The sequence below is a fragment of the Cricetulus griseus genome, chromosome X, assembly GCF_003668045.3.
Source record: "Cricetulus griseus strain 17A/GY chromosome X, alternate assembly CriGri-PICRH-1.0, whole genome shotgun sequence".
Classification (NCBI taxonomy): domain Eukaryota; kingdom Metazoa; phylum Chordata; class Mammalia; order Rodentia; family Cricetidae; genus Cricetulus; species Cricetulus griseus.
Genome location: NC_048604.1, coordinates 28,511,801 through 28,527,754, shown reverse-complemented (window position 1 = coordinate 28,527,754; position 15,954 = coordinate 28,511,801). Strand labels below are relative to the sequence as shown.

The following is a 15,954-nucleotide window of genomic DNA, read 5'->3' as shown; positions in this document are numbered from 1 at the left end:
GCCCGCGGGGAGCTCCGAGCCACAGCGTCCTTACCGGAAGTGCCTGGACAGACACTTTTCATAGCTCCCAGCTCCTGAAGCCCCCGAGTCCGCCGGACTTGAGGTGGGGGGGGTGGGGGAGGGAACAAGGGGGGTAAAAGAGGTGGATAGGGAGGACAGGGCGGGCCTTGGCGACACCTTCGGCGCTCTTGATTGGAGGTTTCTGAACCTGAGGAGGGCGGGCAGATAGGGGTAGGGGGGCCGGGAGAAGAAGCGGGAAGTCTCCCGTGAGGCCGAGTAGGTGGTGCGTGCAAGAGGCGGGGTCAGCTAGCTGGGAAAAGAAGAGGGTGGGAAGAAAAAAAGTAAGGGAAGGGAAACTTTGAAAGAGAAAATGGACCGAGGAGTTAGTTGCAAGGCCCTGGGAGTGACCCCCAAATAAGAGGGGAACCTAAGCATACCTACTGCTCCAGACGAGCATCACCACGGTCAGAGAGTGGAGAAAGCTCAGCTGGCAGGAAAAGTTTTTTTGGACTCAGTGGAGCAACACATTTCTCACTTTTGTCAGTGACACAATATCCCACAGGGCCCTCATTTTCATTGTCTCAGTAATAACAGCTGTAAATCCTGTTACCTTATCCACCGTGAGCATTTTCTAAGATGGCTGGTGGGAGTAGGGGTACATTCTAAGGCCAAATAACAGCCCCACCCAGCAAAATTTCAGGGTCCGCCCAACCTCACACACTATCAGTCACTAACTCAGTAATTTGAGGACCAAATAAAGCTGACACCTTCCTTCATTTACCAACTCTCAGTTTAGAGGCAGTATTGGCAAGTCTGTTTCCCTGCTAGTGCATCCCATGAGATAAAGTTTGTTTTTTGTTCTGGGGGGGGGGGGTTGGTTTGTTTGGGGTTTTCTTGTTTATTTTCCAGAAAGGGTTTCTCTGTGTAACAGCCCTAGCTGACCTGGAACTCACTCTGTAGACCAGGCTGGTCTCGAACTCACAGAGATTAACCTGCCTCTGCCACCTTAGTGCTGGGATTAAAGATGAGTGCCATCACCAACCAGCTATGAGACCAACTTTTTTTTGTTTTTGTTTTTTTGTTTTTGGTTTTTCGAGACAGGGTTTTTCTGTGGCTTTGGAGGCTGTCCTGGAACTAGGTCTTTAGACCAGGCTGGTCTCGAACTCGCAGAGATCCACCTGCCTCTGCCTCCCGAGTGCTGGGATTAAAGGTGTGTGCCAACGCCCGGCTGAGACCAAGTTTTATATGTGATTATTGGCAAGAAAAAAAGCTCGAAATTTGGTTAAGTTACCAGCAATAAACCTTGGAAAATCTCTATTAGGACTTTTTACTTAATCTGGGTAGGGGGGCAATTTTAGCCAGTACACTGGCAAATACCTGTCATTCCAGCACTCTGGAGACCGAGGCTGGATGCTTTGAGGCCAGGCTAGGCTGCACAGACTCAAAAACAACAAAAAGGTTAATCTTAGGGTATTCTCAGCAGGAGAGACAAACTCAAAGAAAACTACAGTTGCCAACGTAATGTTTCTGCATTGTAACTTCAAAAACAGCAAACAGCTTGGATGGAAAAAGTCCACGTGCTGAGTACTACCCCAGAAACCCACCTTTGAAAAGTCAGTGAAGGTAAAAAATCTCAAAACAATTTTCCCTAATACTATTGCTTTTTTGAAGGTCTAGAAATGACTGTGGGGAAAGCACAAATGTGGAACAGTCAGGACAAGATAACCACAATATTTATACTGGGAATTGGCAAAATGGGAGAGAGATTAAGTCTATTTCTCAGCTGTGAAAGGTTTCTGTCTAATGTAAAGTGCAGTGAGACTAGGAGATAGGATGTCCTGAAAAGCCCTTATCATGCATATTCTCCTGGAAAGTTGCCATCTTAAAGTGAGGATAATAGCGCACACTTTGCATTCCGGCACTAGAGAGGCTGAGGCAGGAGGATTGCCTTGAGTTCAAGCCCAGACTGGACTAAGGAGACCCCATGTCAATAAAAAAAACGTGGTCAGCACCTTTGTGCTAGTGGTTGACTGCATGCTGAAAAGCTCTAATGGAATTTTGGCCCCAGGGCCATGAGAAAAAAAGACCATAAAAGAAGAAAAACAAGTGGGCCTGAAAGGTGACTGGGGGAAGGAATCTGTGTCTCAGTTCATCCTGCAGTGCTTGCTAATTGTCACTCTTTCCCCAGCCACCCTTAACTGCCAGCAGGACCTCAGAGAGCAGAATCTCAAGCGACCCACCCCCACCAACTGTGGACACAGGGTCTGGCTAAATCAGGCCAGACTTCAGTTTATTTGGTAGCTCAGGTAGACGACTGTATTTCAATTCTCTTACCTCAGGCTCCCAAGCAGCTTCCATGTTGAATGACATACTTGTGGAAATTCTCCAAGAAATATCCCTGAGTTTTATGGAAACAGTAACTTTTTCCTTAAATGACTAATAGTTATCTTCCTTTTGCCATCTTACAACCTAATGTTGTGCCAGGTCAACCCTCACATGTTTAGCATATCTTCGTAAGGATATGGGATTTTAATGATTTTTTAAGTGTACATTTTGTTATACAAATCAGCTTACATATCACTGTGTCATAAGAGGACTGGATTTTGTTCTTAGAACCTCTTTTAAGATTTAATTTTTTTGTGCACTGGTGTTTTGTCTACATGTTATGTCTGGCTGTGTGGGGGTGTCTAACCTCCTGGAAATGGAGTTACAGACAACTGTAAGCTGCCATGTAGTTGCTGGGAATTGAACCTTAGGTCCTCTGGAAGAAGAGTCAGTGCTCTTTTTTTTTCAGCCAGTGCTCTTAGCCACAAAGCCATATTTCCAGAGACTAAAGTACATTTTTCTTATGGCGCATGTCTTTCTTTAAAGCACTTGGGAGGCAGAGGCAGGTGGATCTCTGTGAGTTCAAGGCCTCCCTGGTCTAGAGTAAGTTCCAGTTCAGCCAGAGCTACACAGAGAAACCCTGTCTCAAAAAACAAACAAACAAAAAAGTAAAACAAACAAACATACAGATACAGCCATTATCAGACAAAACCAGACTGGGCACTTAAAAACATGTTCCACATATAAAATCTTGTGTTATCTAAGTTCAACTCATAACCTCAAAAGCATTCATTATACTTTACAGTGTGCACTTATTACAGTGAGGTGTAGTTATTATTGGTATCCCTTTAAACTACCTTTATTTATAAAGGTAAACTATATGTATACAGGGAAAATATAAACAAAGACTATTTTTCCATTCCCTTATGTAATATATTATACACACACACACACACACACACACACACACACACACACACACAATTTTGTTGGTTTTTTGTTTGGTTTGTTTTTGTGAGATGAGATGGTTTTACTTGTATCCCAGGCTAGTCTTGAACTCACAGCCACTTGCCAATCTCAGCCTCATGGAGCCACCATACCTGGCTGTTTCCCTCTTTTGATCCTGGAGACTCCCCAGGGTACTTGGTTTTAGGTCCTCTCAGCCAAATCATACTTGGTGTCAGACAGGCACTTGTGGAAGTTTTCCTATACACTGAGTGGGATTTCCCTTGAAAATAAGAGATCTCTGTGAGTTCCAGGCCACCCTGGTCTACAGATAGAGTTCCAGGACAGCCTCCAAAGCAATACAGAGAAACCCTGTCTCGAAAAACCAAAAAAAGGAAGAAAATAAGAGATCATTTGTTCTGGAGATGATGAATGTCCCTGAAACAAGCATTAAGAATATATGAGACACAGAAAACAGTTGAGGGCTAGGAGTTTACTATGATGATTTGTATAAATGTCTTATTCTGTACTCCTCCAGTTCCAGTGTTAAGAATTCAAGACTCAAGCTGAATGCTGGTGATTATAACTAAGGTCTCACATCAGATGTTTGTGTGCTGTACCACTGAGTTACCCAGCCTGGTAGACACTTCATTATCCTGCAAAGTTCAGGGGTTTGCATCACAGCAGAATGAAACTCTGTGACATAGAAGAGTATCTGATATTTTGTGGTTATAAACATTAAATTATAAATTACTACCTCCCAAAAGGTAGGTGAGGCAGGAGGACCATGCAATTGAGGCCAGTCTAGGCTATACAGGCCTCTGTATAAAGAAACATAAAAAGACATGGGTGTAGAGGTGAACACGTGTAGTTCCAGTATTTAGAAACCAGATACAGAAGAATTAGGAGTCCAAAGCCAACCTCAGCAGTATTACAAATTCCAAGTCAGCTTGGGATATGTGATGCCCTGTCCTAAAACAAAACAAGAACCATAAAAACAAAAAGGACAGATAATTAAGGACCATAATCCACTATTTAGGTAAACCCTTTAGAAAATATGTGTAATGAATATAAACAATAAAACCAAAGACTGACACTTAAAACATTTGAACCTTTAGCCTCTCAACTCAGAGACTTCATCAGTCATGGCTATGGACCGTTGGGAGACAGATTTATAAAGTGAAAGAACCAGGCCATTCTCCCTGAGGATTTCATGGTGGGGAACTAGACCAGCCACAGATTAATTCTTCCTGTGGCAAGCACTCATTCACTATGGAGTTGCTGGGCCCCATACATACTTCTGCTCACTTCATCAATGAGATTCACAATTCCCCATCCCCCTGCTTTAATGTTTACTCTTACATTGGGTTCAGGGGTTTGTCTCACAAGCAAGGCCAGTTTAATTTAAATCAGCTGTTCCCTCTGACTTCATACTAGAATCACCTCGGGAGGTTTGTGGAGGTTCTCTCTCTCTCTCTCTCTCTCTCTCTCTCTCTCTCTCTCTCTCTCTCTCTCTCTCTCTCTGTGTGTGTGTGTGTGTGTGTGTGTGTGTGTGTGTGTGTGTGTGTGTGTTAATCTTGGGCTGGTAGAGCATTTGCCTAGCATGTATGAAGCCCCAGGTTTCATTCCCTGTAGCGTACAAGAAATGTTCTGCCATGATAGTCTCAGACTGAACCAGAACAAACCCTTCCTTCCTTAAGCTGCTTTTGTTGTTGTTGTTTGGTGTGTGTGTGTGTGTGTGTGTGTGTGTGTGTGTGTGTGTGTGTGTGTGTGTGTGTTGTCACAGCAATGAGGACAGTAACTAATACGAAGACCAAGCTTGTATGCAGTTCAGGCATGAAGAAGGAACATAGCAAGAAATATACATATCGGCTAAGAGTGGTATTTGGTTCTAGAGAATTAGTTCATTCCCTGGGTAGACCTTCAGTCAGAGGGAGGGAGAAATCAGCTCCTCCTCTTGGCAAAATCCAGGTAAATGCTGAACAAACAAACCTTTCCTGAGAGCCCATTTCGAATCTGGTCACAGAGTACACAAAAGCAACCCTTGCTCTCGAACTGTTCTCCATCTGCCTCGTGGGTGAGAGAATCAATTACTACCGGGGAGTCATGAAAGGTGTTGTGCCAGAGGCACCTGGCTATGCCAGAGGCAGAAACAGAGACTGATGGGATGAAGTGGGGGAAAGAGGCAAAAATGAGCATCACTTTCTGAGAGGGAAATTGAACTGAAAGCATTAGAGATAGACAGGTAGGAAAGAAAGGGAGCCGCCGAGAGCATCGAGGAAGAATATAGGGGCGAGTTTAAATCCTAGAAGCGAGAGAGAACAACATGGCCAAAATATCAGGAGATGAGTTACTAGCGCACAACTTTTCATCACTAGATTCTGGAGCACTAAGGAGGAGAAGCGATGCAACAACATCTCTGTCACTAGTCTGCCAGCAATTCCTAAGCACCTTAGTACTAATGCTTAGTCATAAATCCTACTTTCTGTTGAAGCTGTGGACTTACATGAGCTGCAGTGGTTTAGTAATCAAGCTGAGAGCCTCAAAGGAGGGAGAACATGCAAAATAGGAGCAGGGGTGGACCTGATAAAAGCAGAATATTGTACTGTTAATGTATGAGGAATTCAGATGAACCAAACCATCATTTGGAAAACTGTGACCAGTGGGCCAACTCCAGCTTTTTGCTGTCTGTGTAAAGTTTTATTGCATCATGGCCATACTCATTCCTTTGCATATTCTCTGTGGCTGTATCTGGGCTAAAACAGAGTTCAGAGTTGTACGTTGTTGTTGTTTTTGTTGTTGTTTTTGAGACAGGCTTCTCTGTGTAGCCCTGAGACTCTGTGGATCAAGATGGCCTTGAACTCACAGATCCGAAAAAAGAGAAGGGGTTTTAAAGCATGCTAAGGACATTTTTGTATCAGGGATGAACCATTTTTTTTGGGGGGGGGGTTCGAGGCACAGTTTCTCTTTGGAGCTTTGGAAGCTGTCCTGGAACTAACTCTTATAGACCAGGCTGGTCTCAAATTCAGAGATCTGCCTGCCTCTGCCTCCCAAGTGCTGGGATTAAAAGCATGTGCCAACACAGTCTCGTGGGATGAATCATTTTAAGGGCTGTATTTTTCCATAATATACCGCTAACACTTAAGTTTGGCATACACTATAAATACAATATTTGAGAAGCAGAGGCAGGAGGATGGTGTGTGAGGCCAGGCTGAGATATAGAGCATTCTTCTCTCTCAAAACAATCAAACAAATGCTATATTGTATTTAATCTGGAGAATATCAGAGCTTATTTAAGCACACTGTATTCTCAACATTTTACAGCAACTAAAACATTCTTGCTGGGTGGTGGTGGAGCATACTTTTAATCCCGGCACTTGGGAGGCAGAGGCAGGTGGATCTCTGAGAGTTCGAGGCCATCCTGGTCTACAGAGTGAGTTCCAGGACAGCCAGGTCTGTTACACAGAGAAACCCTGTCTCGGAAAAATAAAAAGCTCTATAATAATATTCCAAGGCTATATTTGATGCCGAATTTGATCAAGTGAAAGGTATATTTGAATTTGTGAGAGATTATCATATAACCCTCAGAAATATGTTGGTATATGACTCTATCTTCTGATGACTGCTGATTGGCCCAGACAATAACCAACACAAAATTTCATTAAAGTTTAGAAGTTACAAAATGTCACATGAGTTCAATTGTCAGTTTAAAATAACAAAAGCAGGAGTGTCCTTTTGACTATCCTGCCCCATCCCAACTTCCTCTAGGGAAATGCATTCCCACCTTGTTCTTTTGTCCTTTTCATCAGTTACTTACTACTTGGACACTTGGGTACTAATCATGTGACTGTAAGTAGGTTTTACTAGTTCACTCACTGTTATCTTCTGAGTTGGAATCATTCTCTCTTCTTTCTCTAGACCTACTTGAATGCGACATCCTCTCTTTGGGAGCTGTGAGAAAATAGAGAACTCATTTGGAAGGCAGTTGTAAGAAAATCCTCAAATTTGGGTAGACTAATCATACTCTCACCTTAATTGCCTTCCATTCTTTTGACTTTTGAGGCCCAGGGCTTCCTACATTACTATTTATATATTTAATTTTCCTCTTCCATTTAAATCAACTTTGAAGAGTAAAATGTGTTTTATTTTTAATATCTGAAATTGAAATTCCAACTCTAGCACGTTGTTTTAAATTACAATGTCTAGCCAGGCACGGTGGCGCATGCCTTTAATCCCAGCACTTGGGAGGCAGAGGCAGGCAGATCTCTGTGAGTTAGAGACCAGCCTGGTGTACAGAGCAAGTGACAGGACACACTCCAGAACAATACAGAGAAACCCTGTCTCAAATGCTAATAATTACAATTCCTTGAGTGTGTACTGTCTGAAATGGCAAAATAAACTAACTTAAAAATAAAGTTACACCCTCAAATGATTCCTGAGAGGGCAGGAGAAAGGCTGGGGAGGAGTAGGGTTGAGAACAGGAGATGGAGAAGGTGATGCAAAGGGGGGGGGGAGGATGGGGTGGAAGAAGGGAGGGAGGAGGAGGGAGACAGAGGGAATAGGGGAGAAAATGGAGGAGACAGGGGTAAGGAAGGAGAGGAATGGGGAGGGGGAGAGGGAGGGAGATGACGACTGAGGGGAAGGATAATAAGTGAGGAGAAGAATTGAGGAAGAGGGATGGGGAAAGCATGGAGGAGGAGAATGGAGGGCAGCTGAGGGAGGACGGAGATTTAGAGGATAAGGGGATGGGGGTGGAGGAGGGTGACCAGTGAAGGAGGGGGAGGGAGGAAGATTAAGGAGGAGGGAAGGGAGAAGAGGAATTGAGGACAAAAGGGAGGAGAGGGATTGAGGGAGAAGGGAAGCGAGGAGGTGAATGGAGAGAACGCTGATTGCTTAGAGTGTGAGAGAGAAAGGGCATTGAGAGAGGAGGACTGATGGAAGAGCGTGAGGAAGGAGATTGATGAAGGGGGAAGGGAGGGTAGGATTAAGGAGCAGGGTGAGGGAGGAGGGGGACTGAGGAGGGGAAGGGAGGAGGGGGATTGAAGGAAGAGGGGGAGGGAGAAGAGGATTGCGGAGGAGATTAAGGAGGAGAAGGGAGATTGGGGAGGAGGGAATGGGAGGGGTAGATTGAGGGGTGTGAAACAGGAGGACAGGCAGGGAGAAAGAAGATGGGAACGATGCTTTGGGTGGTAGGGATGATGGTTAGGGAGGTGAGGATGGGGACAGGAGGGGTATGGCAATGAGAGGAAGGGAGGGAGAGGATTGGAGGGGGGTAGAGAGGAGGGGGGTGCTGAGGAGGATTGAAGGAAGGGCATAAGGAGGAGGAGGAGAGGAAGGGGTAAGGAAAGGAAGGAGGGAAAGGCAGAGAGGAGGTAGGGGAGGAGGGAGGAAGAGGGAAGGGGATGGTAGGGAGTCAGGAGATAAAGGTGTGTTCAGGAAAGGGGCGGGCCTGGGAGAGGGAGGGGCAGGAGCGGGAAGGAGAGTGACTAGATAAGGAGGAGCTGAGATGGACCGGGAATGTGAAAAGAGAAGGGAGGAGGGATGGGTAACGAGGGGGGTGTAGGTGTGCAGATGACGTAGAGAGTCAAAGAAAGGGAGGGAAGGCGTTGAGGAAGAGTAAGAAAGGTGGGGCACGAGGGACGGACGTTGAGGAGGTGATGGAAACCAGGGTGGGGTCAGGATTAAATGGAGGGGAATGAGGGATTCAGGGGAGGTCCCAGTGCCTTCTTCCTTACTTTTCTGCGACAGGGTCATTCACTGACTTGCAGCTCACTGATTATAGACTACTGGCTGGCTAGGAAGTCCTAGTTATCCTCCTGTCTCCACCTTCCCAGCAGAAGAGTTTGGGGAAGGAAGGGGGCAATCCAAACTCAGGCTCTCCCATTTGGGTTTACTGAGAACACTTTCCTGACTGCTCTCTTCCCAGTCTCCCAAGCTTCTTATGACCTCTGGTCCTCCATCCATACCAACATACTGCTGTAACTAACGGAGGGGCTTTCTGTTCGAGAGCCAGAGTCAGCTACAGACTTTCTCTCACATGACACCCTTAACTGATTCTAAGATGTTTCGCCCTAACGACTTCTAACATACCCCTTTTAAAATTTGATAATGACATTTAGTACAACAGTGAGAAAAAAAAGTTACCTCAAAATCAGGCTCCACTTAGAGACCCTACATCTGGCCCACCTATCTAGTTTCTAAAGGAAACATTTTTCACCCTTTCACAAGGCTTGTTTAACTTACTGTCACTGGGGGATCAACAAAAATTGTTTTGTTCTATCATTCATGCGAGCTCTCAAACCTTGACGATCGCAGAGACCTTCGCAAAGATGTCCGTCGTTGACGGTAACCACGAGGACACTGGCCTTATTTCAAACCCCACCCACCCACACTTGGCAGTTAACGATTTTCTGGTAACTGACAGCAGATCTGGCCAATCCACACAGGGACACATTTCTGGACAACAAAGGGCTTGGGTGATGTCATAGCCTATCAAAATGAAGCCTTGATGGAACGCTTGAGGTAATCCCAGCATTTACCGTGAAACTGAAGCAGGAGGCGGTTGAATTCGAGGCCATCCTAGATTACATTAGCTACATACAGTCCTTGTCTCAAAAGCCAAACCAAAACAACAACAAAATAAGCAACAAACAAAATAAGTCTTAGAACACCGTGATAATTGATAATTTGATACATTCCCAAAGTCTGAGTTATACTTTAACAGTACCACCTTTGGGACACCAAAAGGTCACCAAGCTGCTATATGCTTTGGCAAAGCTCCTAAAGTGACAGTTAGACGGACAGTAACAGGACAGGTGGCCGCATTACAGGAGAGTAATGGAAATCTTCACTCTCGGCTAGGTCCCACTAACACAATGATAAGCGAGAGGGGAGGGGGGATCAAGTTCCATACAGGGTGGGTCTCATAGATTTCCAAGGAGTCAAGGGTTCTTCAACTCATCCACTTGCAGAGCGTGTAAAATTTTCCTTCAGCATTTGGCTCGAGTTTATCAGCTCCGAAATTCTATTTGTTACTGGGTTACTTCTTGCCTGGTCCTTTGTCTACAAAAAGTAGAATTTTCTCAAAGTTGTTTTTTTTTTTTTTTTTTTTTTTTTGGTTTTTCGAGACAGGGTTTCTCTGTGTAGCTTTGGAGCCTATCCTGGCACTCGCTCTAGAGACCAGTCTGGTCTCGAACTCACAGAGATCTGCCTGCCTCTGTTTCTCCAAGTTTTATCTGTGCCTTTAGCATCTCCCATACACTCCTTTCATGCATGAGAATGTGGTACATAGTCTATTATTGCTTGGATAAGGGAAAGAGATTGCAATAGAATGGTAGAATTGGGTTTTTTGTTTGTGTTTTTGTTGTTGTTGTTTGCTTTTGTTTTGTTTTGTTTTTCAAGACAGGGTTTCTCTGTGGCTTTGGAGGCTGTCCTGGAACTAGCTCTTGTAGACCAGGCTGGTCTCCAAACTCACAGAGATCCACCTGCCTCTGCCTCCTGAGTGCTGGGATTGAAGGCGTGCGCCACCAAGAGTCTTGTTTGGTAGACACAACAGGCTTTCTAGTGACCTTACTTTATACAGCTTGAAGCTGAAGAAAAAAGCTGGTGTGATGATGCATGCTGGGATGTGGGAAGCCGACACAGGAAGGTCAGCCTGGACTACACAGCTGGACTACACAACACTCTGTCTCAATACAAAGAAAAGAAATTCAAACCCAAGAGTCAAGGGATTCTCTGATGGGGGATGTGTTTCTGTATGCTGTGAGTATATGTTTTTCTTATTGGTTGATGAATAAAATTGTTTCTGCCAATAGACAAGCAGGATTTAGACAGACAAGAAATCCAAACAGGGATAGAGAAAGATATTAGGGAGAGTTAGGTGGATGCCATGTAGCTGCTGAGGAAGCAAGAGACCTGGGCATCACCAGTAAGCCAAGACTTTGTAGAGATACACAGATTAATAGGAATGGGTTAATAATTAAGAGAAAGCTAGCCAGTAAGAATCCCGAGCAATCAGCCAAACAGTTTATAATTAATATAAGCCTCTGTGTGTTTGTTTGGGACTAAACACCTGTGGGACTGGGCAGGACAGAAACTTCCTTCTACACCTCTCTGTTCTAATTTTGAAAAATGCAAAGTCACATCTCTGGTCTGGGTCTCTTCTCTACCTCTTGACATTGCTACAGGGTCTAGCAGCATTTACTACTGTGGCTAGTTCATCCTGGGGTAGCTGCTTTGCTGTGAGGTGTAGGGTGAGGAATTTGCCTCTCTGAGCAGAATTTCTGAGAAATCTGGCAAGCAGAAATGGTAGGCAAATCTAAACAACAGATGCCCACTCTGTGGAGTCTGGCCTTAATAGGAGGGCATGTGCGCAGTCTAACTGCAACTTGATACGCCATGTATAGCTGGTATCCATGCCTATCATTTTCTGTAGAGAAACTGAGAAGTGGATGGTGCTGGGGGACAAAAGGGAGGAGATGGGGAGGGACTGGGAGGAGAGGATGGAGGGGAAACTGTGGTTGGGATGTAAAAAAATGTAATTGCATTTCTTAGATATCGAATGCATATAATCATATCACCTCAAATAAGTGCATTTTTCTTCTTCATTTTTAAAAGTTTTTTTATTTATTATGTATATAATGTTCTGTCTGTATGTGTCCCTGCAGGCCAGAAGAGGGCACCACATCTCATTACAGATGGTTGTGAGCCGCCATGTGGTTGCTGGGAATTGAACTCAGGACCTTTGGAAGAGCAGTCACTGCTCTTAACCTCTGAGCCATCTCTCCAGCCCTCTTCTTCGTTTTTTTATTTGTTATTATTGCTGTTGTTTATTTCAGACAGGATAGTTTTATGGAGCTCTGGCTGTACTGGCTCGATTTGTAGACTAGGATGACGTTGAACTCACAGAGATTCGCTTGCCTCTGCCTCCTGAGTGTTGGCATTAAAGTGTGCACCATCATGCTCAGCTTCTTTATTCCTTTAAATGTATACAGTTTTTTTCATTTTATTTTCTTAATGCATTTGAGAGTCTCCAAGACCCAGTAATGCATATTTCTCTGTGTCACGTCTATCTGTGTCACTCTTCCCGAAATTTAGGGAAAATGACTTTCTCTTCCTGCCTGCCTTTTCCTGAGAGGGTTTTCCTATGGAGCTCAGGCTCTCCTCAAACTTGTGATATTTCTGCCTCAGCCTCCCAACTGGAATTATAGGCATGCCCCACCGCTTGTAATTAGGGGAAGCAATTTGGTTATAATAATTGCTGATGGCTTCCCTCCCAACAAACAACAATACTCATTCCTTTCAACTCACCTGTGCTTTAATGGAAGAGTTGTTTCCTGGTATCAAAGAAGATAGCTCCAGTTTTTCCCTTTTTTGTATTTATTTATGTCAGTTAATTTGTTTTCTGAGATAGGGTTGCACTATGTAGCCTAGCTTTTTGATACTCTTTACTCTTCAATTTAATTCTCTTTTTATCATTTTTATTTGAATTAGAAGCAAGATTGATTTACATGACAATCCCAGTTCCCTCTCCCTCCCTTCCTCCCCCACCACCCCCCAACTAAAACCCTACCTATCACATACCCTTTCTTCTATCCTTCACCTGACTCAACCTTTCTGCTTCCTCATGACCTCTGCATCCTTCCTCTTCTTCCCTTCTCACCCCTGTAGCTTCCTCCCCCCACTTCCCAAGTTCTCAATTTGCTCAGGGGATGGTGACCCTTTCCCCTTCTCCAGGGAACAAAGTTTGTCTCTCTTAGGGTCCTCCTTGTTTACTAGTTTCTCTGGCAGTGTGGATTGTAGGCTGGTAATCCTTTACTCTATGTCTAAAATCCACATATGAGTGAGTACAAACCATGTTTGTCTTTTTGTGATTGGGTTACCTCACTCAGAATGGTTTCTTTGAGTTCCATCCATTTTCCTGCAAATTTCAAGATTCCATTGTTTTTTTCTGCTGAGTAGTACTCCATTGTGTAAATGTACCACATTTTCTCTATCCATTCTTTGGTTGAGGGGCATCTAGGCTGCTTCCATTTTCTGGCTATTACAAATAGTGCTGCTATGAACATCATTGAACAGATGTCCTTGTTGTATGAATGTGCTTCTTTTGGGTATATGTCTAGGAGTGGACAGTTTAATACTCTTGATGCTTAAGAAATTCCTTTTGGACTGGAGAGATGGCTCAGTGGTTAAGAGCACTGACTGCTCTTCTAGAGGATCCAGGTTCATTTCCCAGCACCCACACGGCAGCTCAGAACTATCTGTAACTCCTGTTCCAGACCTCACACAGACCTACATGCAGGCAAAACACCAATGTACATAACACACAAATTATTTTTTAAAAAAGAAATTCCTTTCTGCTCCCATCATACCCAGAGCATTGTTTGTTTTACTTAAGATTTAAACTGGAGTTATGGCTCAATATTAGAACAATTGGTTGGTGTGCACAAGATGGTGAATTGATCCCTATCACCCACAATGCAAAATGTAACAAAATAGTGAGCTATAAAAACCACACCCAAAACCATAAGGGGAAGGTTCCCTATAGTGGATCATGCTTGTTATTCTAATATTTTGGGGGTTGATACCTCTAGTTCATTGCCATGATTTTGCAGCCAGGCCAGGGTACATAGTGCAACCCTGTCTCAGAAAAGAAATTAATAAACATAAATACATAGAAAATGGGAAAACTTGAACATAGTCACTACCTTTTTTGAAACCAGGAAACAACTCTTCCATCAAAGCACCATTTTTTTTTGAGACAGGGTTTCTCTGTGGCTTTGGAGGCTGTCCTGGAACTTGCTCTGTAGACCAGGATGGCCTCAAACTCACAGAGATCCTCCTGCCTCTGACTTCTGAGTACTGGGATTAAAGATGTGTGCCACCAACGCCTAGCAAAGCACCATTTTTTTTATACAGTTATATGCCTTTAATCCCAGCACTTGGGAGACAGAGGCAGGAGGATCTCTGAGTTCAAGGACAGCCTGGTCTACAGAGCAAGTTCCAGGACAGCCTCCAAAGCCACAGAGAAACCCTGTCTCGAACCGCCCCCCCACCCCCAAAAAGAGAAAAAGAATTCTGCATTCAGCCAATACATATCAATTGAGTTTTAGGTTGAATAAATACATTTTTTCTAACACTCATTCTCAGGAAGCAACCAGAGCACATACTCCACTAAACTTTGAGACTGAAACGAGAAAGAGGAAGATATGAGATCCAGGAAGCAGAAAGTCTGACTCAGTGTATTCAAGTAGGAGGGCAGAGCTCTAGGGGAAAAGGACAGTAAAGATTTGTTTAACTGTACAAAAAAAATGATAGTGAGCCGGGCATGGTAGCACACACCTTCAGTTGCAGCACTCCAGAGGCAGAGGCAGAGGCAGAGGCAGGTTGTTCTCTCTGAGTTTAAGTCCAGTAGCCTGGGCTACATAGTAAGTTCCAGGCCAGCCTGGGGTACAGGATGAGACTTTGTTTCAATGATAGAGGAGAAATAGGGGGGTTGTTAGCAGTCCAGAAATATCAATAACATTGATAAAAGAGCAGGAAGAGCCCAGTCTAAAACTTGCAATAAGCAGGTAGCTGGCCCAAGCCATCAATGTCAGTATTGACGAGGTCGAGGGAGGTGGATGTGTGTGAGTTCAAGGCCAGCCTGGTCGACATATAGGGTTTCAGGACAGCCAGACTTGCATAGTTACATCCTGCTTCAAAAACAAAACAAATGAATAAATAAAAAACCTGCAAGATGAAATTGCTTGAGCAAATTCAGAGAAAATAAAATCTCAGAATGAATGAGCACAAAGAGCAAGGAATGTCCAGGGATAATTAAATAATTGTATTCCCTTAGCCCCAAATGGGACATTTATACTGTCCTCCAAGGCTCAGGAAATGTCTCAGGATGGAGAAACAATTTAAGAACCAGAAAGAGGAAAGGCTGGAAACTGTGGCTCTCCATCTTCTGCCCAGGACATGGCCAGCATACTCTTGAATTCCCAGCAAATGTGATTACCTGAGTAAGACCTGCCTAAGGTTGGGCCTGTCGACCTTCCTTCCTGGGGGTGGGGAGATCACAAAGTCCCACCCCTTTCTAAGGATTTTTAGACAGTTAAACAGTTCCCTGGGGGAGGGACTCCCTAGGCCCAATCTGCCCTGAGGCTTTATAGGCAGTTTATTTCACTGGAGAATGGGGAGAGAATTTTTTCAGTGGCTTTAGCCACTGGTGAGTGGATCATGTTCCTGTAAAGAGCATGCTCATTGTTTTGTAAGTAACCTTCATTAAGCTCCCCCAGTCACTAAATAAAACAAAACCAAACTTGGAAGTAGAGGGACTAGCTGAGACTGGGAAGGGGTTCAGCAGGAGTAGGAGGGGAACAGGAGAGAGTGGTAGAGGATTAGTAAGCTCAAAATACATTATATACCCACATGAAAATGTCATGAGATCTATTAGTATGCATGATTTATCATGCAAAACAAACATTAAAAACAGAATTGCATTCAGAAAAGAAAGGCCATTTGGTGACCTCTGTAAGTACCTGACCTGTCCTCCTCCCCTCAAGTTATTCTAAAATTAAAGAAAGGGATGCTGCTAGTGTGAGTGGAGTGGCATACAAGGACAAAAACAAAGGCTGGGTGCTCAGCTCGGTTGGTAATATGGTTGTCCTCACAAGCATGAAGTCTTCAGTTTGAGTCTCA

The 15,954-nt window shown here is 44.1% G+C and overlaps 1 protein-coding gene across 1 annotated transcript in view; it reads right to left on the bottom strand.

Annotated features, from left to right (window-relative positions):
• The window catches only part of Cul4b (cullin 4B), a 35,996-nt gene extending 35,816 nt beyond the window's left edge, over positions 1-180 (bottom strand). Inside the window, exon 1 of the mRNA XM_027433543.2 lies at positions 35-180. Within this exon, the coding sequence (XP_027289344.1) occupies positions 35-62 (28 nt within the window). The 5' untranslated portion in view covers positions 63-180. The remainder of the gene's footprint in view (positions 1-34) is intronic.
• Between the last annotated feature and the right edge of the window lie 15,774 nt (positions 181-15,954).